Source organism: Arachis hypogaea, chromosome 12, assembly GCF_003086295.3.
Source record: "Arachis hypogaea cultivar Tifrunner chromosome 12, arahy.Tifrunner.gnm2.J5K5, whole genome shotgun sequence".
In the NCBI taxonomy this organism is placed as follows: Eukaryota; Viridiplantae; Streptophyta; class Magnoliopsida; order Fabales; family Fabaceae; genus Arachis; species Arachis hypogaea.
Window position 1 is genome coordinate 69,327,801 of NC_092047.1, and position 12,609 is coordinate 69,340,409.

General features: G+C 33.9%; 2 protein-coding genes and 1 long non-coding RNA gene across 3 annotated transcripts; 2 read left to right on the top strand and 1 right to left on the bottom strand.

Moving 5' to 3' along the window:
* Positions 1 to 1,647: 1,647 nt before the first annotated feature.
* LOC112727494 (dirigent protein 16-like) lies at positions 1,648 to 2,894 on the top strand. The gene has a single exon (XM_025777256.3). The coding sequence runs from the start codon at positions 1,903 to 1,905 to the stop codon at positions 2,638 to 2,640; it is 738 nt and encodes a 245-aa protein (XP_025633041.1). The 5' UTR covers positions 1,648 to 1,902; the 3' UTR covers positions 2,641 to 2,894.
* Positions 2,895 to 3,570: 676 nt separating this feature from the next.
* LOC112727496 (uncharacterized) lies at positions 3,571 to 8,206 on the top strand. The gene is made up of 3 exons (XR_003165846.3): positions 3,571 to 3,710; positions 3,792 to 3,907; positions 7,339 to 8,206. It is a non-coding gene; the product is annotated as an uncharacterized lncRNA (long non-coding RNA).
* On the bottom strand, positions 4,326 to 7,871 carry LOC112727495 (hydroxyethylthiazole kinase). Its single transcript, XM_025777260.3, has 2 exons — positions 7,383 to 7,871; positions 4,326 to 4,876 (listed from the first exon to the last, which is right to left on the bottom strand). Exons 1-2 carry the CDS (start codon positions 7,869 to 7,871, stop codon positions 4,469 to 4,471), a joined length of 897 nt encoding a protein of 298 aa, XP_025633045.1. The 3' UTR covers positions 4,326 to 4,468.
* Positions 8,207 to 12,609: the final 4,403 nt, after the last annotated feature.

The window sequence follows — 12,609 nt, forward strand, 5'->3', positions numbered from 1 at the left end:
AAATAAGAAAGGGTAATAGTGGAATAATAAAAAATATCTATAGACAAAAAGGAAAACAAAATTTATAAAAAAGTCAGTGTTCACTCTTCCAAATCCTGTGTCCATCATTGTCCTTCGTAGAAGAGTGGACACAAAAATATAAAAAATTGTCTCGGAGACAATGTGTTCAATGTCTATGTCCTACTTCCAAACACTTTTTAAACATGAGTTGTACATGTCTTTGTATCCTGCCTCCGAAAACAAACGCTACTTAACTGACACGTAGAATTTTTGTCTGTTTTGGTCAGGACAGATGACGGAAGGACCACGACATCTCACAAAAGTATGGAACAGGGACACCGATTTGTCCTTTTTTTTTTTTGGACAAAAGTTGCAATATTCATTAAAAAAAAAGGATAGGGACCGAATTGGGTGTTCATTCCAAACTAAATGACCAAAATGAATTATTATAGAGTTAAATTCTAAGTACAATTTTAAGCCAATTAAAATTTGAAGATTTTAATTAAGACAACTATGAAATTTGAGAGGCCAAATTAAATTTTTATTACAAAAACATAATTACATTATTTTTAAATATATCCTTAGTAAATAGGATTATTGTTCAAAACAATAACAAGTTTTGAGTAATTCAAAAAAAATTTAAATAAAATAAAATTTAATATAACCGTTCACATGAAAATACTATACTAATATTGTAATTACAATAATTGAAAGAGAGATGTCAGAAAGTAAATACTTTTTATTAATATTAGTTAATATTTTAGATATGTTATTTTTATATTATTAAAATTTATGCTTTAAGATTTAAAATTTTGAATTAATACAAAAATATCTCTTGGTTACAAAAAAAATAATAAATTTTATTAATAATGTGATATTGCTCTTAATTGAAATTTAGGGGTGTCCAAGGATCGGATCCGATCCGCATATCCGCGGTATTTATTCGAATTCGATTCAAAAATTGTGGATATGGATCCGATCCGCAAGACTATCGGATCGGATCAGATCAGATCCGCACACTAATCGGATCGGATTGTAGATTTTGTGTAGATATTCGTATATTCGCGTATCCGCAAAAATAAAGAAATAAATGAATAAATATTCTTTTTATATTTTATTTCAACTAATAATTATCATATATGTTATATTATTTTAATTTATTATTTAAGAAATATATGTTTAATATTATTTTAAGAGTAAACATATTTAAAAGAATAGAAAAAATGAATTTTATTGATATTTTTTTAATAAAAATAAGCTTTTAAAAATATTTGTGTTTTGCGGATATATCCGATATCCGATATCCGATCCGATCCACAAATGTACGGATCGGATCGGATCCAAACTTAAAAACTGAGGATATTGGATCTGATCCGATCCGATGATTTTAGTGCGGATTGAATCGAAATTTTGGCCATATCCGATCCGATCCGCGTTTACCCCTATTTGAAAATACCATTATCGTACTTTTCTCTTTAGATTTTCAACGATAGTAGTGTCACTAGACTTTGGTTTAGTTGTACTTCACCATCTAAATCCATTTTCTGAATCGTAGAACATCTAGTGATAGAAAAACATTAAGGGATTGTGTGGTTAAACCAAATTACTTTTTTTCGCTATGCATTTTCACGAAGAACCTGATTTCATTTCATCACAAATATTCTCTTTCATAAACACCTCAAAAATGCCACTAGATAAGGATGTGGCTCATTTCAACTAATCAACGTTCTTACTAAATTCAACCACTTCATGAAATCCCCTTTCTCACAACCACTCCAAAACTCACCCATGCATTCTCTACTATATAATACCAAGATTCTGTGTTCAGTTGAACTCAAAAAAAAAGGACTCTACTAAATAGAAGAAGTAGCAAAATCTACATCTGAAATACTTGGAAACAAGATGTTGATAAGATCATTATTTACAGCTTCAATGGCAATGTTAATTACCGTTGCTCAATGGGAAGTGATTGGTGTATCCGCAATTGACCCGATTGCAGCCACAGGAAAAGAACCAATGATTGAGTTGTACATGCATGACATTCAAGGAGGAAGCAGCCCAACAGCTAGGCCGGTTACCGGCTTGCTGGGCAACATTTACAGCGGGCAAGTGCCTTTTGCGATGCCAATAGGATTCAACATCCCGCAAGGTCAGACTGCTGTCCCCAATGCCAATGGTGCTCTTCCAACTGTCAACGGAGTATTCGGGATCCCACTTGGAACCGGCTTGGCTGGTACGAGCTTTGCAGGAGACTCAGGGAACAATAACAACCAGAATAATGCCCAGTTGCAGTTAGGACCTGATGGTTTGGGACTTGGTTTCGGCACAATCACTGTAATTGATGATGTTTTAACGGCTCAACCAGAACTGGGGTCACAAATAGTTGGGAAAGCTCAAGGAGTGTACGTGGCGAGCTCGGCAGATGGGAGTAGACAGATGATGACATTTACCGCCTTGTTCGAAGGAGGGGAGTATGGAGACAGCCTTAACTTCTATGGCCTGTACAAGATAGGGAGCGCCATGTCGCAGTTATCAGTGATCGGGGGCACAGGGAAGTTCAAGAACGCAAGCGGTTTTGCAGAGCTCAGAGCTCTTATCCCCCAGGACAGGTTTCCACTGATGGAGCAGAGACATTGCTAAGGATCACTGTCCATTTGAACTACTAAAACTATGATGTCAAGAATATAAGAACAACTGGGTGCTGTTTGATTGTAGATGACTGTGAGATTGGTCTTGTATTTTATCAGTTTGTTGCAGAATGTATCAGAAATCTTCATTGTAACCCCAAGAACCATATGGTGATTTGTTTTCTTTTCTTCTTTTTCAATTTGGCAACCTGTGACTTGGAAATTTGGTAGTATAAAGTAGCTGATTTACAGTGAAATTGAAACTATCTTAAGAGGGATTTCAAATGCAAGAATCGCCAAATGCCTCGGAATAAGAGATTAGACAAATTAGAAGTAGGAACGTAACGTACAAGTAAACTGTAAGACACGAACATTTTAACCAATCAATTAATTGATTAAAATTTAGTTAGGAGGGTTTAATCGTCTAGTCTAGTCACCAAAAAAAAAATCGTCTAGTCAAAACTAAATTTAAATTTTATAATTTGAAAATCTACGAATAAAAATTGAGTTCAGAAAATTATTTGAAGCGCAAAAATATAATTATTTAGGAAAAATGTATATCGGGTCATAATTAACTGTACACACTTATGTCTCTTCAAGAGAAAAATAAAAATATAAAAATAATCAAAAAATATTTAAAATATAAATTGAGATTCTTATCTTTAAAATTTTGGTTCTAAGTAGGGTCAATGGGCGACCGTCACTTAGTGACCCTAAATACGTGACTTTATTCTTCAATTTCATTCATTTGTTTCAGAGAGAGAGAGAGAACTCGAGCTTATGAGAAGAGAAGAGAAAAAAAACCCTAATTTTATTATTCACCTTCTTTTTTAAATTCATTTTTCTCACAAATTGGAGCTCCGATCGACAGTCCGTTTGTATCCACGCGTTCCTCTTAATTTCTTCTACATTTCTATATCACGTTTGCGATGAGTAATCGCAAGAACTCTATTCCACTCCTCTATTTTTAACTGATTTCCCATTTTGGATAGTGTGGATATTGAAATTAGAGATTTTGGTATTTTAGGAGAAACTCAAGCTCAATTTTTAGCGGGATTTTAACTCATGATCATGTAGAGTAAGGTAAGAGAATCTTTTTTTCTATTTTTTCTTAACTTGTGTGAAAATCCTAGTATAAACCATGTGAAATTTGTATATTATTAGATTGTATAGAGTTGCTTCAGTGCTTGGTTTGGTTGGTGTTGATTAAAGCTTGGATTAATTGAAGCTTGGATTGATCAGAGAGAAAAGTTTAAGAAGTTGGAACTACCATCACTAAGGTACGGGTTTTGGTTTCGAATAATCACTATATAATGATATGTGAAAACCTAGGGTAGTTGACCTTAAGATATTGTTGAATTAATGTTGTTGATGTTAATGGTTTTTTAGCATGAATGTGTGAAATTGAATGATCGTTAGAATGTTGAATGAATTTTGGGTGGGAGGCCTTGATTGATTGAGTTATATCTCGATATGTATTGATGTGTTGTAATGTATCTGTTGAGGTTAAAATCCTTCTAGATAGTACGTAAAATTGGATTTGGGATGATTAATTAATTTTAGAAAAATTGTGTAACTTTGGTTAAACGTAAAACTTTATGTAATAGGATGTTACATAAACAATTCACAAGCTATCTGTTAGAAGTTCTACCAAACTAATTCCTATACATCAATAAAAATCTTACGAAGAATTAAATCTTTGAAATAATAGAACTATTTATTGGAAAATAAATTATAAAAAAAGGAAAAAAATGTCGCATCCTTTATAATCCCAACGGTAGACATCTACATGAGTATAAATAAAATTATAATTACCCATTTGCAACAAAGATCTTCGCATTTTAAGACAAACTTGTGATATTAACATGAGATTCCAAAGCAGCTTCATCAAGCCCATGGAGGGCATCTATCAAATGCATTCGCAGAGACGCAGGACCTTTAGCATTCTTCATTCCTAGCTCACCGGTGACACCAAATACCGCTAATGCTGATACTGCTGCATCCAAAGCATGGATTTTGTCAACAGCTACAAAGGCAGCAATAAGTGCCGTAACTGAACACCCGGTTGCTGTTATCTTTTGCATCAATGGCACCCCATTGTGAGCTCCAACGACTTGATTTCCATCTGTGACAATGTCGGTGGCTCCTGATACTGCAACTATGGCACCACTGCTTTTAGCTAATAACTTTGCAGCTTCCACTGCATCCACTGACTCATGGATGCTGTCTGTACCCTTGACAATGGAGACCTATTTACAAAGTGAAATGATAGAATTTCTCAGATAAAAGGGTAGAGAACAAATAAAGACCTTTTACTTTAAGTTTTTGACACATTATCTAGATTTTCTTTCCTTTTCCGCAAATAAACAAATAAATAAATAAAAGGTGAAAAAATAAAGAAAATCTGAAGTTATAAGGCTAATCATGTACAACAACTAGGCATCATCAACATTTTGGTAAATGAAGAAAATTCAGAATATGGCATCAATGTCGATTAACTCTGTCTATGTTACATAGCCTGTACAAATCCCAGATAAAAGAGAAGGACTGAGTACTAAGATACCTAATCTTGATTGTCATTGAAACCCAAATAACTCGGTGATATAAGAACATTTTAATTGTCATGGAAGCCAACTTTTACCACTAGAAAGGCTACACATATTATATTTTTCAACACCATTTCCACACCACCGGTTGCATGAACAATGTGGCATATCATATAATAGAGTCAAGAGCTAAGAATGTTGCAACTACGGCAGCGTACTTGCATTTGCAGGAGCCATTAAACTTGATTCTCCAAATCGTCAATTTAGGACAGAATGCATCAGCATGCTTTAAAATATAGCTAAATTGCAAACATCAATTAACAATTTTCTAGAATTAAAGGTAACAGAAGAATTTAAAACACTCTGGTCCATGTTTATGTCTTTGGGAGTGTGATAGAAACCGCATTAGGAAAACAACAGAATAGAGAGCAAAGGTATGTATCATCACCACTGGGAATGCGAAAATAAATCAGCTCGGGAATAGGGATGACACTATGAAGAAATTAGAACACAAGAAAGATCTTGAGTTGATGCCTATGTGAAAATTAGCAACCAAAACGAGAATTGTGTAGATTTTCATTATTCTTGATGATTATGTCAAAGGGAATGGAGGAGATTTGCATTTTAGATGTTCGTAACTTTGAATAGAGAATATGGCTAATTGCTGGAACTGTTGTTATTTTAAGATGACTCAGGTTAGGATTTGCTGAAGCTAAAACTGTGCCTTGTTCCAGATGTTGGCAGCCACATGAGCTGGTGCTACAAATGGATTAAATAACGGGTGGATTGCTCCAAAAGCATTGAGAAGCTAGGGAATTAGTAGTTTTTTGTTTAGTACATTATTATATTAAAATTTTGCTAGTTTCCCTTACTTTGTATCTAGTTTATGTTTTGGTTTTTAGGACTCCATTGTCACCTTTCTCTCACTCCCTTCACGGGTTTTTAATGAGTTATTTCCAGAAAAATAAAGGGGGGAAACATGTAGGAGCTCAGATCTACATACCATTATTTCCCATAACAGAATGCACAGACACTATGCAAACCCCATAGCTGCCAGCATGGCAGTCATCATAGAGGAGAACGGGGTTATTTGTAGGGATGTGAGAGAGTAGCAAGGTAGGCTGAATATTGGTTAGAAATTGGGAGAGTAGAGCTGCTCCATAGTGCCCTGTATTTCCATTTCTTTGTTGCCTTTTTTTCATAAGTTTTGTTCCAAATTCCTCTTCACTGATTCTTTAATGTCAATGTGAGAGATAGTGATAAATACATACTAATATCATTTCCTTCTATTCGTTCTTCATGGTTCCTATCACAGTCCTTTGGTGAATTTGTCTATAATCCTAACAAAATGAATCCCGAATTATTTTAGAAGTTAAAATCCCTGAATATTTAGTCATCTACATTTAACTGTCTTTAATTTTTCCCCTTTTTCTTTAGCGGTACAAATATGAAATTAGGTTTAGTGAAAGACTGACATTGTAACAATCAAATTAGACAAACAGAATTGAAACATGATTTACAATATTGTTACCAAAGGACAACTATATACTTAATTATCAACACTATTAAAACCCCTTTGTGATGAGGCACCCTTTTATCTCAAAGTTACAGGGACTTTTTGCTTAGTTACTTAGAGAGTTTTGGTGCACCTCACAGGCATTTTCAAATTAGGCAACTGTTATGCCTCGCATCTGAACATTCACAGCTGGCCATGTTTTAAACTGTGGTTGCAGATAGCAATTTAAAACATAAAACCATGTGGAATCATTTTCTTTACCCTTTCTTATACCCTGAAAACAGAGGCACTATTTCCTACTTTATTAAAAAAGGTTCCCCGTAATTCAGTGTATTCTCATAAAGGTTACTTTACTTTCACTGCCTTATATCCTCAGTGATACAATTAACATCAGGATATTCTTTTTGAGGAAATTATCACATACTCCATGAACACTACCACCTCTACTCAAATATAGGGTACTCCCTTTTCACTCTGTATTAATGGGACTATGGGGTCAGTTTGTATTCTAATAGCATTATAGCAAGTAGATGATATTGACTGATATTGTGGTCTACACATAACATCATTGAATTGAACTAAATTATTTATTAAAAAAGGAAACAATTAAGAGAGACAATTATGCTTAACAACCAAGAAACCTTTTCAGTTTTCACTTCTACTTGGAACGAAAAAGAATAGACCATTTCTTACCTTGGAGGGTTGAGTGAAAGCCATGGAGAGAGCAATGATCTCAGAACCATTCCCTCTTATGACAGCAGGTTTCAACTCCACAAGCTCCATGCAAGCCTTCAAACGAAAACCAGAGGCGGAGACGGCAACAGGGTCGAGCACCCACGGTATGTCCAGTTGGGAGCAGAGTTGTGCAGCAGACTTCATGGAGGGAAGCCAGGAAGGCGTGAGCGTGCCAACATTGATGCAGAGTGCCTGGCAGCAAGGTGTGAAGTCATTGAGCTCCTCGAGGGAGTGAAGCATGGCAGGGGACGCACCTGCGGACAAGAGGGTGTTGGCCATGAGATCCATAGAGACAAAGTTTGTGATGCACTGGATCAGTGGGGACTGAGCTCGAACATCAGAGAGGAGGCGCCATGCCTTTTTGGCCCATGATGATGGTTGATTGTGGTTGTTGGTGGCTTTCGGGTTGATGTTGGTGGCTGGGTTGGGTTGGGTTTGTTGTTCCATGGATAAGGATGGGGTGTTAGCAATCTCTTAAAATATATGGCCTGAGTTAGTCTGTCAACAAATGGATATAGAAGGATAGGAGGTTATTAATAAGGAACAATTAAGAGGAGAACCATTTGACCTATGAGTCTATGACACAATTACTCTTATGACAGCACCCTATTTTAAATACCCTGTTTATGTTACTTGTGCTACAAAACATTTTAGAGTCCAGCTATTGTCTGAAACATAGGCACAGTTCTCAGGCATGCATTACCGTCTAATTTTCTACCTGTCCAAACCCATTTATACAAATTGATTAATAGTTTTAACAAAATATTACAATTAACTACTCAGATTTGGGTGATATTAAGCATTGGTCAGGTAACTTTGCCTATTTTGATGTTTAAACAAGAGCATTGAAACCTTCTACAAAAACCATTCATTTTAACCACAAAAAATCATGAAGTCATTAAATTCAAATTTGAGCATTTTAACTTCATTGATTGTCTAACTCTGCTAACAGATGATAGTGCATAAAGAACTATTTGGTAATTGATTTGTCTATAGTACGTTGACATCTCAATTTACTTTTTGTGTCCACATTGAAACGGGGGTGGCTGAAACTGTGATGGACACCTGCTTTTCTGAGATTACAGCTGAGATAAGATTGTTGATAGTAACAATTAGTATCTTGATTTATATGTATAAAATCACATATGATTAATGGAAGATTTGTTTAAAGAACATCAAGTAATATATACTGGACTGTGGTTAATGGTTGGATATAGTCATCTGAGAGTTATCGTAATGCAAACCATTGATAATTCTAAGAGTATTATCTATTGAAAAAAAAAAAAGGAAAAATCGTCGGTGTATAAAGGAACTCACAATTTGGACTATATCTCAGAACAAAAGCTCCAACCAAAATAACTTTACAACAGAACTTCTGTTAAAAGGGATACCAGTCAAGTACCAGCCAAATCAGTGTTATAACAGTCAAACTAAACCTACAATCAGCCAAGTTACATCGAAATCAGCGTCAAAAAATACAAAACATAAACCCTAAAATCACAGAATCACGTAGGGGAAGATAAAAAAGGCACAGCAGGTAAAGACAGGCAACAGCCTACCAGAAGGAACGGGGAGTTAGCGACAGCAACAGAAGGACGCCTCAGTGAGTCCAGTGACGACCTCGGAGGAAGGCACCGTGAATCGGCGAGAAGCAGAGGCGAAGAGACAGAGGCACGGCCGCACTGCTAGCGGCAGAAGCGTAGAGGCAGAGGCGACACGTCTGCAAGCAAGGCCGAGAGGAGGGTGGTGAGAGACGATGCCGAACGGTGAGAACCGAGGTTGAAACGTCGGATTTCTAAGCGAGAGTGCTGGCTGACAGCGGCGGAGACAAGGCAGAGAGACTGGGTGAGAGCAAAGAGTCACAACTCCTTAGCCAGAGATAAGACCTGAGATTGAGAAATAAAACTTTGTATTTAAAGAATTTAGTATTTTTTTTCCCCTTTTAGTTATATGATATCTTTAGTTTAGAAATCTAACTAGTGCATGACCCGGGGGTATGATTAGGGGTGCACAGACCCGGTCCGGCCCGAAGGTCTGGCCCGGTCCGAAGGTCCGATCCAGTCTCGAACACTTTAGGAGTTAATTTGGTGTGTTTTCATCGGATTTAGGGTCGGGTAAGGATCTTAAAAATAGATCCGGTCATTATTTCGGGTCGGGTCCGGGGCATAGCTCGGGTCACCTGAAGTCGGCCCGGTAGCCCGGTCATCATACACAATTAATATTTTGTGTTATTAGTGATGGATCATGACTATTCTTATGTGGAATTAAGTATTGTAAACCTTAATATTTTTTGTTATTAGTCATTATAAGACTATAAGTTAATGTTTTATGTTTAGAATGCATAAGACTTTAGACTAATGCATAATATTGTGTTATTTGTATTGATTTAAATATTTTGTATTATTAGACAATATTAGTATTGATTGTGGTTTTGCTTTAGTATTGATTATGGTTATGCTTTAATTTTAAAAAAGGGTTGGTTCTTGTTATATTTTTCTAAGTGAATTTTACCATGTTAAATAATGGTTGGAGTTTTGGAAATTTGGATATTTTTACATGCTAGCTTACAAGAAGGTATCAACGTATTGTAATGTTAACGGCCCGATTTTCACCCGGTATAATTGTGGCCCGAAAGTGTATTGGTTTTATCGGGTCTAGGGTCGGGTTCGAGTCTAATAAATAGACCCGGTGTATATTTCGGGTCGAGTCTGGGTCACATCAAACCCGGCTTCACCCGACCCATGTACACCCCTAGGTATGACATAAAAATTATGAAAAATCATTAAATATATTATACATGTTAATTAAAATGGTAAGATATAGAATTAGTATTTAATTAACTTAAATAATGAAATAACTATTAACTAATATTAATAAATTTTTAGAATACAAAATATTTTTTATGATAATTTAATTTACATAATTTTATAATGGTAAATAGACTATTATAAAAAAAGAAAACTAAAATTCTATATTCTCTTTAAACATAAGCTTATATTGTCCTCAACCAATTTGTTCTTGTTTTAAGTTTCAAGCATTTAGTTTTAAAATTTGGATAATTTGAATTTTGTTGTAAAATACAAAAAGGATAAATTCTATAGTGATATAAATTATCTTTTCACCGTAAAATTTTTAACAGTAGAATGATTAATTTATATATCAAAAATATATTAGAAGAATAAGTCTTTTAATTATGAAATATGGTATAGTATTCAAATCAACTAAGAAAAAAAAATCAACAATATCACTCTACTTTTAGAACCGATTCAGTTTTGTAGTCTGCTAGTGTTCATGTCCTTCATGCATACCTCATCATTTTGTCTCTAAAATTATTAACATTAAACACTCTATTTTGATTGACATTATATCATTTTTCTTAATAAATCATATTCTCGTAACATCCAACTCATTCATTTTCCATATCACGTTTTGCCACAACGCATAAATCCTAAAATATATGTTTGACGTTAATTGTTTTGTACTCTTGTTCTTCAAGAACCGCATCTCCAAAATTATATGTTCTTTGGCTTTTATGAATTTATACACCACCTTCAAATTCTCATCTTTGACATCTATTTTTTCTATAACGAACTATATAATATTTAATAATCAATTAGCAATATATCTCCATTAGCTTTTTCTTATACCATTTTTTCTATCATGCACACCACTTCACCTTTCACTCTAGACTAATCTTTATTAACGTGATGTTGGTTTCAAGTGATTTTTTAATTGATCAAAGCATAAAACCAATCATTCTGCTAATAAAAAAAGTAAAACAAAATAAAATAATTATTATAAGATAAAGATACATTACTCGAAATTAATCTTATTTTTTATTTTTTGAGTACAATTTAAGATATACCTAATCCCAAATTATCAAACTATACTCAAACTTAGCTACATCTATTCAAATATGCTTGAAAATTCAAGTACTAAGCAATCTCAAATATTTTAGTCAATGAATCAAATAATAATTAAAAAAAATCTGAAAATAGAAAAAAAATAAAAATAAGGGTTACATTAGCTTCCTGAAAAGAGAAAAAGAAAAAAAATTAAAACCAACAATGATATAAAATACTATTCAAATTGCAATAAATCCAAAAAAAAAGCAAAAGAGATCAAAAGATCAAATTTAAAAAATAAATAGATGAATGCTTGAATCACATGTATATAGCTAATGTTTGTAGCAATCAAAGACATGTAACAAACACATAAACCAGATTGAGAACAAATTAAAAAAATAATTAGCTTCCTGAAAAGAGAAAAAGAAAAAAGTTAAAACCAACAATGATATAAAATACTATTCAAATTGCAATAAATCCAAAAAAAAGCAAAAGAGATCAAAAGATCAAATTTAAAAAATAAATAGATGAATGCTTGAATCACATGTATATAGCTAATGTTTGTAGCAACTAAAGACATGTAAGTGATGTAACAAACACATTAACCAGATTGAGAACAAATTAAAAAAACAATATGCTATACAAGAAACAAAAAGCAATGAAATAGTATATTAGCAATACACAGAGAAACAAACACAGCAAACAATAACTAAGAATAAACAGAAAAATCCTAAAGAGAAACAAACACAGCAAACAATGAAAAACTTGACCAAATGTGTCACATGCTTCCTTATGTTGCCTATTTATTGAATGATTAATTCATTCCTTATTTTATATACATATTGGCAAGATCTTCTAACGAATTCTAGCCCCAAAGCCCGAATGTTGTGACATTCATTGATTTCAAGATGTGTAAGTTCCTTGCATTCGGTAGCAATTGCTTCCAAACCCTTGTGACTTAGTAAATAATAGTCAGTATCAGATTTTTTAACTTCTTGCATCCATTACCAATGGCAAACAAACCCCTGAAATTAACCATTATTCAAAGAAAGAAAATTACTAACTAAAGCAGAAAAAAAATGAGAGAATTCTTGGCAGAATCCAAAATTTAACAATTGCATACATGAGGAAAGATTGTGCAATTGGATGAAACACTTAAGGGTCGGGAAAATGGAGCTAAATAAACAATATAACTAAGCTTATCTCACTAAATGTGCTTGAATAGTATCAAAGCATTATTAACATTATAAATAACATGTTAAATCATATAATGATTGGTTGCATGATAATAGTTGAAAGACACAGACCATCATATGATACATGCCACATGGTTAATAATT

What these genes read in the sequence shown, in the direction of transcription:
- LOC112727494 (XM_025777256.3), top strand. Translation starts at nt 1,903, where the DNA reads ATGTTGATAAGATCATTATTTACAGCTTCAATGGCAATGTTAATTACC.
- LOC112727495 (XM_025777260.3), bottom strand. Translation starts at nt 7,871, where the DNA reads ATGGAACAACAAACCCAACCCAACCCAGCCACCAACATCAACCCGAAA. An exon ending in CTTTCACTCAACCCTCCAAG is followed by an intron (nt 4,877 to 7,382) that starts GTAAGAAATGGT and finishes CTTTGTAAATAG; the next exon opens with GTCTCCATTGTCAAGGGTAC.